The 13773-nt window shown below is 37.4% G+C and overlaps 1 protein-coding gene across 3 annotated transcripts in view; it reads right to left on the bottom strand.

Annotated features, from left to right (window-relative positions):
* The window catches only part of CCDC141 (coiled-coil domain containing 141), a 180655-nt gene extending 168247 nt beyond the window's left edge, over window positions 1-12408 (bottom strand). For all 3 annotated transcript variants that reach the window (XM_072811090.1, XM_072811092.1, XM_072811091.1), the window contains exons 1-2: window positions 12099-12408; window positions 9566-9688 (exon numbers count right to left, since the gene is read on the bottom strand). In XM_072811090.1, coding sequence (XP_072667191.1) covers window positions 9566-9688; window positions 12099-12200 — 225 coding nt within the window. In that variant the 5' untranslated portion in view covers window positions 12201-12408. The remainder of the gene's footprint in view (window positions 1-9565; window positions 9689-12098) is intronic.
* Between the last annotated feature and the right edge of the window lie 1365 nt (window positions 12409-13773).

The raw sequence follows: 13773 nt of genomic DNA, 5'->3' as shown, positions 1-13773 counted from the left end.
TGGGCTAACCAAAGAATCAGAAATTTGCCTTATTCTCCTGAGGACTAAAAGCTTGATGAACTTGTCATGAGAATGATATAGCTATGCCGTTTGAAAAATTCTTGAGTTTTACACATTTATATGGTGTAATATATCTAAGACAAAAATCTATATTTAGAAAAGATGCATTCTTGATTAAGTACAATAAATACTTCGGTCTTTTCTAAAGTAGAAGGATCTGTTGCCATCTGGATAGAATGCAGAAGGGATATTTTTATCCTAACATTGAAGCTAACTCAGCAGTACTGAAGATTGAGAGTAGGGGTGAATGAGTCCAGCACTACTATTTTATCTATGCTATCCCTCATTTGTATTTCTTAAACCATCAGAGTTTTGTCCTGTCAGTCCAAATCTCAGACCAAGACCCTTTTTGTGATAACTAGTAAGGACTATGGGTTCTACTTTCAATGAAAAATGTTGTTTGTAGGTTTATATTTTAAAGAAGCACTGTTTTCTAAATAAACAACTTGGAGACTATAGGCCTATGATCTTAAAAAAATACTAGTTGTAATCCTGACTTTTGACTCAGATTTCAAATAGGAATGTATTTGGTGACAAATAACATAAAGCCCAACCAACATTGGGTTAAACATCTAAGAGTTTACCGACGTCACAACAAGAAGTCTGGGACTCAGCATAATCTTCACAGTATGAAAGAAACTATAAATGATCAGTATAAATGGTTAATTTATAAACATATTCCCCAATTGTTGGGTCATTGTTTTGTTTCCAGTTAAATTATTCCATTAAGAACATGTGGAAAGATGCTCGATATCATAGCAAAAGCATTTTCATATCTATATTCTTCCGAGTGCCCTCATTTCCAAGGAGAGATTCCGGGAAGCGAGGTTGCTGAGTCACAGAATGTAAGCATTTTACATTTGAATGCTTGCTAGTTTCTGAAATGATTGTGTCAGTCCAAATTCCTACCAACAGTATGGTAGCATGTCCCTTTCCTTGTATTCTCACTGTCATTGGGTATTATAAATATCTTGAATTTTTAAGGGTGAATCATGGTTTATTTTTTATTATTATTTCACTTTGCTTCTCATCTTACTGATGTTGAACATCCCTTTAAATGTTTATTGGTGATTTGCCTCTCTGCTGTGAATCAGATGTTTTTATTGATTTATTGGATTATTTGATTCTCTTATCAATATGAAGGATTGTAACCCTTTGCCTTTCATATAAACTGCAAATAAAGTTCTCCTAGTCTATTGTTTGTCCTCTATATTTGGTCTACGGTATCTGGAAAACTCATATTCATCTCCAGGACAGCCAAATATCATTTTCTCTGTCAAGCTTCCCCTGGATCCTCTGGCAGTTAGTCATTCTTTCCACACTATACCCATAATGTGTTGCGCATATCCCTGTGTGCTAAATTATAACTACAAACCTTTTCCTCCTGTTCAAGAAACTATACCAAAATGAAGGCTAAACAGACTAACATTACAATAGATAGATTTCTGAATCCGCTTTCAATTTTCCAAAACTAAATCATTCACAAACTTCAGAATTTTCTCTTTGCTTATCATTAATACAATCACATCATCTTTCATTTAGAGAATTTCAGGTCCATTTCTCAACTGTCTCTCCATGAAAATTCTTGTTTTCTTCTTTCTGTACCTTTTTTTCATGAGTGCTGACTTCAACATCCCCAGAGAATGCCACTCTTGCTGTCACTCTGTTCTAGTTACCTCTTGCTGTGTGACAAACTGCTGCGAATTTTAGTAGCCTAAAAAAATTATTTACTTTGGTCACAATTCTCAACTTGGGCAGGGCTCAGTGGGGAAGATTTGCTCTGCTCCACACAGTTCAGCTGGGCAGCTTTACCAAGCCTGGAGAATCTACTTCCAAGACGGCTCAGATGGCTCACTCACATAACTCGCAAGTTGGTTGGCTGTTACCCAAGATCTCAGCCAGAGCTGTTGCTGGGAGCCTCAGTTCTCCACATGGGCCTCTCAAAAGTGCTACTTGACTTCCTCACAAGTCGGTTCAGTTCCAAGAGTGACTATTTGAAATTACAGAAAGTAAATGCAGCCAGTCTTTTGATGCTAGGTCTGGAAACTGGTACAGCATTATCTATGCTGTAATATTTGGGTCAAAGAAGTACAAGAGTCAGTCCAGTGTAAAGAAAATGAACACAGACCCCACTTCTCAATGGGAGGAGTGCCAAAGAATTTATGGCCATCTTTAATCTGCCATAATCTTCCTGGGTACTGGGTCCTTCTAAAGTTGTCAAAAAAGTTATCAGTATTTGCTATAACCAAGCCATGCTCTGTTTCCTACAGAAATATGGAAGATGCCTCTCTTTCTTGCCAACTCTTTGTCACTTGGTGTCTCAGCCACAAAGCAATATGGTGAGTGCCTCATGTTTCCCACAGGTCCTTGAGCTTCTGTCAAGGGGTCAAGTCCAACCTTAACTGCTAAACCAAGACCAGGGATAAGATATTGCCCTCCCCTAATTTTTTACTCTACAGTCTCTGTGCCCACAAAATGTTCCATTTATTTTTTTTAAAAAGTTCCATTTATTGAATTCCTTCCCCTCTAGTAAATCAACTCCCATCAACACTTCATTATATATAATCACACTCTGAACTGCTTAGCCTGAACTACTAACAAATTATTTGTGATTTTCGCAATATTAATGTGCCTTAACTCCATGTCTGAGAAGCTTACTCTCATAGACTGTCTCTTAAACCAACTTCTGTTATATAAACAATATTTTATCAGATTATCCATGGCATTCTCCAATCTAAAGGATGCTATTTGAATTTCATTTCACTCCATTCCTCCATAGTACTTACTGGAGCTGAACATCTCAGAAAAGAAATACCCTGTAGACTAGAAAAGAGCCAAGTGAGGTAGAGAAAATCACTAGGAAGTTTTACTGTTTCATTTACTGTAAGGGTCCTTTTTGTTTGTTTGTTTTTTAACGGAAAAAGTTCTCCATTTTCAAAAGTATAAGAGAAAAACTAAACTGCCTACTAGCTCTTATTCTCCCAGGAATAGTTCCTACCTAATTTTAGAGATTTTCTTCAAAATGATCAGTGAAAAATATGACAGGTACTTTATATGTATACAACTCTAAGACACAGCTCCCTTGAACCATAGAAAAAAAGAAACTCTCATATACTATGGTGGGAAAGCAAACTGGTGCAGCCACTGTGGAAGGCAATATGGGGTTTCCTCATAAAGTTAAAAATAGAACTACCCTACATCCAGTAATCTGTACAACTGGGTATTTACCCAAAGAATACAAAAACACTAATTCAAAGGGATATATGCACCCCTTTGTTTATAGCAGCATTATTTACAATAGCCAAATTATGGGAACACCTGGGTAGTTCAATCAGTTCAGTGTCCAACTCTTGACCTCTGCTCAGGTCTTGATCTCAGGGTTGTGAGTTCAAGCCCCCACCCTGGGCTCCACACTGGGCATGGAGTCTACTTTAAAAAATTAATAAATTTTTAAAAATAGTTGAATTATGGAAAGAGCCCAAATGTCCATCAACTGGTGAATGGATAAAGAGGATGTGGTATGTATATATAAAATAGGATATTAATCAGCCATTAAAAGAATGAAGTCTTGCCATTTGCAATAACATAGATGGAGCTAGAGAGTACAAGGCTAAGCGAAATAAGCCAATCAGAGAAAGACAAATGCCATATGATTTCACTCACATGTGGAATTTAAGAAACAAAACAAACAATGGGGGAAAAGAGAGAGAGAGAGAGAGAGAGACCAAAAGACCAAAACCAGACTCAACTATAGGAAACAAACAGCTGGTAGAGGAAAGGCTGATGGTGGAATAGGTTGAAATAGGTGATGGGGACTGAGAATACACTTATTTTGATGGGTACTGGGTAACATATGGAATTGTTGAATCACCATATTGTATGCCAGAAACTAATATAACACTGATGTTAACTACACTAGGATTAAATTTTAAAAAAAAAAATTAATACTGGAATTTGGAAGGTACAAATTAATCTTACCTCTCTCCCTCAAAATTACAAATCAATTGAAAAACTGACATCAAGGCGAGATATGGATCAAAGTATCTGCCCTCATTACCAGTAAAACTGGACCAGAGGATAGGCTGATTTTGTTTTCCATTTATTCTCCCTAAAATCTAGTTATTGGGACCTGCCTCTGAAGAGAGTTGAGTCTGAGGCAGAGACACACATTTAGTTGCCCTAGAGGGTGAGATTGTGACCCAGCCTCTGCCAGGCAGGGATTTCCAACCAGCCCAGCAGCAGCAGAGTAAGGAGCAAGTAGCCCATGGGTAGACAGGGTCTGCAGTGAGAGACCTTGAGGTTGGCTTCCCCATGGCAGCCACTTCTTTCTCTAGTCTCACCAGTCAGGTAACATAGCCCCCCTTGCTTCTGTAGGGAATCTGGAGAGATGGGTGAAAGCATCTGGGAGACTAGAATTTCTGAGAGAGTAGAATTTTCTAACTTGTGGGTCTGGGTCTCTAGGAAAATCAGGCAAGGGAGAACGTGGATTTCCTATATGACATAAACATTTTGAGTAAAACACTGCTATGACGCAGATAATATAACACAAATTATTCCTCTTCCAATACCCTCCTAAAGGGTTCCATCACATTCTCAACATACATGCTGTAAAATTTTCTCTAGTGTGTAAACATATATAATTAAGTCACATGGATTTACTTTATTCTTCAATCTTAAAGGACCTTATCAGGAAAGTGAAAAAACAACCCACAGAATGAGAGAAAATGTCAGCAAATCACATCTGATAAGGGATTAATATCTAAAACATATAAAGGATTAACATTCAAAATATATAAAGAACTCTGATAACTCAACCACAAAAAATAAACAGCCTGATTTTAAAATGGGCAAAAGACTTGACTAGACATTTCTCCAAGGAAGATACACGATTGTCTAAACACATAAAAAGGGGATTAACATTATTAGTCATTAGGGAAATACAAATCAAAACCACCATGAGGTACCACTTCACACATGGTAAAATGGCTATAACCTAAAACAAAAAAAAGCACTTTGGGCAAGGATGTAGAAAAACTGGAACACATGGTTGTTGCTAGTAGGAATGTAGTACAATGCAACTGCTATGAAGACATTTTGATGTTTCTTTAAAAAGTTAAATATACCCAAAATAACTGAAAACAGGTCCTCAGATATTTGTACGCCAACTTTCACCATAGAATTTCTCATAATAGTTAAAAAGTGGAAACAACTCAAGGGTTCATCAAAGTATGAATGGATAAATAAAATGTGGTATATCCGTACAATGAAATATTATTCATTCATAAAAAGGAATGAAGTTCTGATACATGCTATAATGTGGATGAACCTTGAGAACATTATATGCTAAGTGAAATAAAGCCTACCACAAAGGACAAATATTATAGAGCTAGTCCGTTTATAAGAGGCACCTAAAATTGACAAATCTGTAGAGGCAGAAAGTAGATTTGAGGTTGCCAGAGAAGTCAAGAATAGGAGTCGTTGCTTAATAGGTACAGAATTTATATTTGAGGTGAAGAAAAAGTTTGGGAAATGGTGTTGATGGTTGTACACTTTTGAGTGTAATTAATGCCATGGAAATGTACACTTAAAAATGGATGAAGTGGCAAATTTTACGTTAAAATATTTTAGTACAATAAAAAAAATTTTTAAATACTACATTCTTAGTAAGTATTCAAGTTCACAGCAGAAAATCATGCTATTCCTTATGTAAGGCAAATTTTAATAAGACTTTTAGCTTTACTACTAATATATTTTGACTATTTCTCATGAATTCATTTCTAGCTAAGTAAATGGAAATAGGACAAAAATAAGTACTCACTGGGTCAGAAATTTAGTCAGAATCATGGAACTAATAGATTTATGAGTCAAATCAGAGGTGAAATTTAGTATTTTATACTCTAAAAGGTCATTTTTCACTGAATGCTAATATTGTATATGTACAAATACAGAAGCCAGTGGCTGGAAGTTTATTTGGTTTGTATCATTCCTTTGGACAATAGCAATGTTGTTAGTTGCAAGATAGATGCTGAAGAGAACATTCTCAGAAACATCCCTAATGTACTCCCAATTCCTCTTTCTTCCTGGACCACTTAGAAATGTAACGTCAAAAAAAAAAAAAAAAAGAAGAAATGTAACGTCGAGAGCAGCCATAAGCAAATCTTTACCTGACTTAAATCTCTCCCCTTTCTCGAATTTCTTCTTTCTCATTAGAGATAATTTGAGTATGGTTTGGGAATCTAGATGTCTTTTGGGAGTTAATGTTTTTTCCACACAATTATGTTTTCACTACTGAAAATAGGGAAATATTTTTTTTCTAGACATTCCACTGGAATTAAGTCCTATACTGTTGAAAGGAAAATAACATCTTCAGGGTATAGACATTTAACAATATTAGAAAACTCATAAAAATTCTGCATTTCCAGAAATGTTCCTTTTAATCTAAATTACTAGAATTTTAGACAATTTTCAATGGAGGCAGAACGTTGCTTTTCTATCAAATTAATTAAATTAATTTAATTTATCAAATATTGAATCCAAATTACTCTGATATATTAATTATTAAAGAACAATTATGCCACTTTTTCTTTTAAAAGCAGCAGGTATAATATATATATCATTGCATTTCTCCCCCCAAATTTCCCTTTTTAGGTGTTGGAAGGTAACTGCTTTTATCATAGTTTTTCAAATGAAGAACCTGAGACCAGAGAGGCTAACTGCAGCGCCCAAATTAGAGTAGACTCAGCACTGAACCCTACACCCTTTAAATACCCCTTAAACAGCATTCTTCTTTATAATTAGAATGAATTGCAGGGCTCTGTGTATTGGAAAAGGACAGGAATGAACTTAAATATTAAATATTTATTGGCTTATTGAACTATTAATGTTCTTACCATTCAAAAAGCTCATATTAAAACCAACTTGGATCCAATAATTTTGTGCTACAGGTTAAGCTATGCCAACATTGACAGCATAATAGCTAATAAACTGGTTAAATTCCTGATTTATATATCTACAATATGGAATTTACCTTTTCGTTATTTTAAGAAGTCTTTTCTCAACAAATCCAGAACTTCAGACTTCTTGATTTCTTCTTTAAAATCAATAGCATTGGAGGATGATGCTACTACTTAAAATTTCTTTTGGGGCTGGGTGCCTAGTAGATAGTGATGGGGGGGTCAGGGAGGGTATGGGAGAGGGACATAAAGAGGTAATGGCTAGGGGCCTACATGAAGCCAAAAGGCCTTTTTACCTGGGACCTTATGTTCTTAGATACACACACACACACACACACACACACACACACACAGAAAGAGAATGGCCCCATGATCCCATGGCACCTTATGGAAAGATCCACAATAGAGATGAAGCTTTGTTTGATCTATCCTCTCCCTTCATTTTAGAGTTAAAGAGCCTGAAATCCAGAAGGCTAGTCCATCCAGAAGACTGGCATAAAAGGACAACAGGACTTTGGAATCTAGAACCACAAGCATCTTCTGAGGATGGATCCTGTTAAATGGGAAGCCTTTCCCATCCAACCCCACCCTCAGCTCCCGGATGGATTTAGGTATGCAAATTTAGTGATAGTTGCTGTGGAGCTGTACTGCTTTGCCTAAGACAGCATTCTCCCTGGAGTTGTGTGGTCCTGGACAGAAATAGGGTTGGGAGAAAAGAGAGGGAGTCTGTAAGACCCAGACTTCCATGAGCTTCCCCGAATTTCATTAATAGACCTGCAATGCAGGCTGGGCATGAATTATTAGTGGCAACAGGGGAAGGGATGTGGTTTCAAGTCCAAGTTAACTTCAGCACAAACAGTTGGCAGGTATCTAAGAAGATGCTGGGGACAAAGGAGACCATGAGAAAGTAAACCTCTGAGGATGAGCAGAAAATTCGAGGAAGTCTTGGGTTTCCACAATTCATGGAATTCAGTTTATTTGTGTAGCAGCAGCAGCAAGACTTTGAATTTTTAGCTGAGTTACATGAGTTAGTGGTATAATCAACACAGATCTGTTGATTCCTGGTTCAATGCTCTTTCACATCATGATTTGTTTTTTTCTTATATACAAAGGACTTCCTGGTAGCCAAGGATTTCTTCTTTGAAAGACAGCCCAGAGCCCAGAGCAAGGAGCTGCCTAAACAGGAGACTACATTTTGGATTCTAATGGCTCTCTCTTTCAGTACTAAGTTTTCTTCAACTTTCGAGCCTGATATACCCAATTGCTTTTACTACTGTGCAGTCAGAAAAACATGGTCTGTATATATCAGATGCAGTTTAGATCTGCTTCTAAATCCAGGAAGCAAGTGTAAAATCCAGCTAGATGTTCACAGAAGCCAGTAATGTTGAAGCACTAAAAATAGTCATTACCGGTTGCCCAATCAAACCTCTTTGATCTTAGTGAAGACATTCACTTACCTAAAAGGCTACCTATAAGGGCTGGCTGCATCCCTGGGCTCCTTTCTTAGAAGGGGACACACCACTTGGAGTCTAAAGTGACTCTGCCTGTCACTGTTTTGAAATTTTTAATAATTTGATTTAGAAATTGGTGTTTTGTAAGTAAAGTCCCTTGGGACAACAGAGGAAGTGCTGAGGGACTGGTGCCCTATCTCACATGGGGTCCTGCCTCCCAGGGAGAGTCTCTGGTATCCTGTCTGCGTCCCCACCCTTGTTCAGTGACCTCTGCCATCTGCCCTGGAGTGCGGGGAGGGGGGGCCAGGTCACAGCTAGGAAAAGGTTGGAGCCAGGCCACACCCTGTGCACTGAGCTATGGCCGGGGGCTCAGAGTTTGTGAGGGTGCGCACTGGCCCAGCACGTACCCCATGCATGAAGGAGACAGACATTAAATAGCAGATGAAATGCAATGTGACAGGTCAAGAAAAACCTTTTTCTTGCTTTTTGAACAGGGGGCCTACCTTTTTATTTTGCACTGAGCCCCACAAATTATGTAGCAGGTCCTGACTCGATACCTTATCTGGTAATCTCAAGCTAATATTATTTTTAGATTCTGAACTAAGGAACCGCACATATATGGAATAATAACTCTGATTTTACTAAAATTATTATTTGGTTTCAAAAACTCTTAATATTAAATACAAAATCAGATATTTTCAACAGCTCAACAGAGGGAAAATAAGCTTCTGTATTATTCTTGCCAGCAGGTATCGTTAACAACAGAGAGTTTGACAGTATAATAGATGAAATGGAAAAATGATGGAATTTTTTTTTTCACTGAGGCAGCCAGGAAAAAAAATTAGTTATATTTCCACAGTGAAAATATTATCACTCCATATTTTCTATCACATTAGGGAAAGTTTTTTAAAAATCTTGTTACTTCTCTCTAATGCTGGGATTTGCTCATAAATAACTATGGATAGAGGTTTTCCATTATCTATATGGCACTATGTTACAATGGCCATAGGCCAGTGATGTCAGAGAAATCAAGAGGAAGTATAAGAAATAGCTTCTCATTTTTTTTTTAATTTGTATCTGCTTCACATTTTAATATCTTACCTTGAGCTTGGCCAAAAGAAGTTCATGATCATGAAGAAGTTTTTTGGTTTCATCTTGACTGCTACCAATTTCTAGAAGATTGGGTTGTGATTCGGCCAATTGAAGTTGTACCCACTTGCCACACTATAAATAAAAATGAAATAAAATGCACTTTCAGTTCCTCTTGTTTCTTCCTCTTTACCCTTCTCCTTTTCCTTCTTTGTTTCTTTTTCCTCGTTTCCTTCCTTCCTTTCTTTTTGTTTCAGTTATACTGTGAACAATTTATTTTTTCTATAGAGATAGGGCTTACTTAAATTGAAATATAACAGTTTTAATATAAATCCATGCCTTATTGGCTTTTTTTTTCCACTCTTAGTGTAAATTATTTTCTCTTGGAATACTGTATTTATTTATTTATTTTTGGCATACTCTATTTAAGTTAAAAATTCCCAAAGGAAGAACACATACAAGAGAGTATTATTATTGAATATGACAAAATTACAGAACATGTTGCACAACTGTATATTCTCTCTCACAGAATTCCATAAAAATAGTGAAACTGCACCTGCGTAAATAGGATGCAAACTTCACCAAAGAGGAAAGGTTTTGTAAATGCTATTTAGTCTGATTAGTGTTTTTACATTGACCTTGCTGGTCCAACTGGGAAGAATAAACAGCAGATGAAGCAACAGATTTTTATCTTAGAGTAGTAAAGTAAAAACATAACATTTTCCAACTTTTGTTGTTGAGTAATCAATAAAGTATGTATGAGAATGTCAATAAAATTGATGCATGTGACAACAGCCGTATGAATGCAGCCAGATTGTTTTCCTCACGTAGGACACTTTCACTGCTCCAAGATATAACTCACTATTGCATTTCCTGGGGAATTGCTTTTCTAAGAAGCAACAACTGATTAAGCAAGAGGAACCACTAAGAGGCACGTGCACATGGATAAGCAAATTGTTGAAGAGAAATGAAACAAACAAACAAACAAAAACATGTGGCTAGTCCAGATCATTAGTGCCCTAAGATGGTTTGGAAACAAATCCATACGGATCAGACACAGACACTTCTATTCTTTTAGAAGCTTGAGGCTTATTTTATTTGGAACAGTAGTGAGTTAAAGAAGCTATGGAGGGTAGTCAGAGGGAACGTTCAGTCAAGTTAAAATAAGTACTTCCAGTGTAATTTTAGGGTTTTTTTTTCCTGCACTATCCGTTGACCTCTGATTATCCTATAATTTATCCCATACATATTATTCCTCTTCCTGCTCTCAGAAATATTTCTTATTTGAGGGAAAGAAAAGTTAACTTTTTGAAAACAAGGAGTTTGCCCCTTTTCTCTCATGGCTGAAATTTCTAGTGACTCAAAGCATCATAAAATTACATGCAAATTATCAATTTTTGCTATTTCTGCGCCAGGTTTCTTTCCACGTCTACCTATTGCCTTTGAAAGGACTCAAGGGTAAGGGAATCAGTAGAGGTGCTGTTTACATGGGGCTAAGGCTCAGGAGCACTAGGAATCACATTGCTAGGAACACTTTACATTCAGTGCTTCTAGAGTAAATCATTTTGCTCGGTATCAAGTGCTGCTTTCCTGTTACAAATTTTCATATTAACATAAAATTTGCAGCAATTAAGTTAAATTAAACAGGTCTCAGTCTAGGCTTCTAAGCCAGAGAAATCATTCAACTCAGATTGGTGAGGTCCTGAAAGTAACTGGCTGGTGAGCACGAGCTTGTTTGCCTTGTTCCCTCATTAAACACTGCATTCCTGAGGTGGTGACTTGTCTAAATCCGAGCATAATGCTTCAGGGGTTTTTGCAAGACACTTTCATAGGAAATAAAATCATGGATGTCTTCTTCAACCTAAAGTATGTGGCTTTCTTTGCAAATCAGCGAATTACTTGATGTAAAATATGCAATAGCTTAAGCTGCAAGTGGCTTCAACTTCCTGCTGTTAAGGGCAAATTTGACGCATGCCTCTGCACTTTCGCTGGCAGAGTCTTCATTCCCCCCAAAATGTGATAACGATTTACCAGTGCCTTTACCACATCAAAAGTAAGGCCGCAGAGGGCATATATCAGAGCCTCCTACTAGGTGTCTCCTGTCTGTTCTCCATCATGCTGGAAACAGTGCCACCTCATATCTACTGCGACTGTCCTCTTCCTTCCTCCATCATATCCACTCTCAAAAATCACGAACATTTCACAGGTCCAATTGACTATCCAGCCTGGTAACCCACGAACTTGTGGTCATGAGCACTTGAGTACTTTGCCTTTAAAAATCAAATCGAAAGTACATGGTAACGTTTTTTTGTTTTTGTTTTAATTAAGCTGCTATAGATGTTTTCTGACTAACTGAAAGAGAAACTGTAGTAAGTAGCTGAAACTTAGAGGTTTCTCTTAGCTGCCAATTTAAGAAAGCAGTAAGATGTACGTGCGCTATCTTCTATATGGTGAGTGCTGCTGACTGTGTGGGAATGTTCTTTAGGATTATCAACACCCTGCAAAAAGCCAACAGCCGCAGAGAAAAAAAAGAAAGTTGTCTTACCTTTATGACAGCTATCACAATTTTGGAGTCCCCAGCCTGAACAGCTACTGAACTGACTGTTGTCGTAGAAAACCCCACACCAGGACTTCCTTGGCTGGACATGGTACTTCAGAACCAGAATTTATACTCTGGACGGCCTCTGGACAGATGTGTGTCTGCTGGTCATTTCAGAAGGCAATCACTGGGGTTACTTGGATTCATTCAGGGAAAGCGCTCAGCTCACACTGATGACTCTGCCAAAAGGAAAGAACAGGAGGTTAAAAATAGACAACCCCATTGAGTTTATCATGAGAGGGGAGAGAGAGAAGAGAATGGGAAAGAATCGCCACACCCCTGGTATGGTAACACTAAGTGCCTGATATTTTTGCCATTATCTTAAACGGGGAGGGCAGTTTCAAGCTCTCTGCCTATCAGCTGATGTTTAATAGCAAATGGAAAAAAATTACATCCTGACAACCCAAATTAGTTTTGCCATTGAATCTATATAGTTAGGGTGGACTTTGAAACCAGCTAGTCTTAGACCTGCAAAGATGGATATCTTTGCAAGATTTTCAAGTCACCCTTATGCAAAGAAAGCCCCCCAAAATGTACCTTAAAAATAAGTGCTAATATGTATTTTGGGATTAAGCCACAGATTGCTTCTAATTTTAGGTTAATTTGCTTTCTAAAAATTATTGCCTTTTGTCAAATGAAGCTTGTATGGAATGGCCACATTTTCTCAGAGTCTTGGATTTGTTAGGGACATTTTAAAAATATTTCAGTGAGCAATTATCAGTAGATCTCTACCATTTCAGGATGTCTTTATGACCGCTTTATTTCACTCACCAGCATTTTCAAATTCAATTATCACGATGACCAGGAAGTAATATACCTTGCTATTACCTTTTCATTGCAGCAAGAAAAAAAATTTTTGTTTAATTTAAGGTTAACACTATATATTTTACTACAATTTTTTTAAAAAGGATAACATTTTACTTCAGGTTTGGTTTTTTTATTGTCCTCCACCCGCATGCAGGAAAATTATAGACAGCTTCAAATCAGAGCCAAAGATCAGCAGATTAATCCTCTTGCTAGAAACCCAGCGTGTGTCACAAGTTGTCTGTGGTATTAAACAGCAGCTGTTGGATTCCCTGTCAAAGAACAGCTGAAAATAACACTGAAGTTTAGGTCAGAGGTCAGATGTGAATACATCAGAGATACTAACTCCAAAGCTGCTAGAGCCATTGGAAATCTCTCTGGGACAGAGCCAGAATGGAGGATGTAGCAATAAACAGAGTTAAACTAGTCCACTTACTGTTTAAACCCTTAGCTCATTTCAAAAACATGTTTAGGTTCGAGCCTAATGTTCAGAAGACTGAGTCAGCACCATTGCTTTGTTTTCCTAAAGTTCGTGATAATATTCTTGAGTCAAAGAGGGAAAAGTGCTTTCACATGCACTTTAGGGTTCAGCAATTAGTTTCCCAGAACATGTCATGGCTGCTCTGAAATTATGTAGCCAGGACCCAGGTCTCTGGTCTCAGCATCTGATTGCTGACCAGCAAGATGGAAACCAGGCCTGGATCCCAGTTCCTGGGATTCTATAAACCTTATCTGATACCATGAAGGGAGAGGCTGGAGCAAGCTCAAGAGAGTGGATACCAAGAGATGCCAGGATATAGAAAATATTGTAAGTGGT

The sequence above is a fragment of the Canis lupus genome, chromosome 34, assembly GCF_048164855.1.
Source record: "Canis lupus baileyi chromosome 34, mCanLup2.hap1, whole genome shotgun sequence".
In the NCBI taxonomy this organism is placed as follows: Eukaryota; Metazoa; Chordata; class Mammalia; order Carnivora; family Canidae; genus Canis; species Canis lupus.
The sequence above is the reverse complement of the archived record's forward strand: the minus strand, read 5'-3'. Positions and strand labels throughout refer to the sequence as shown.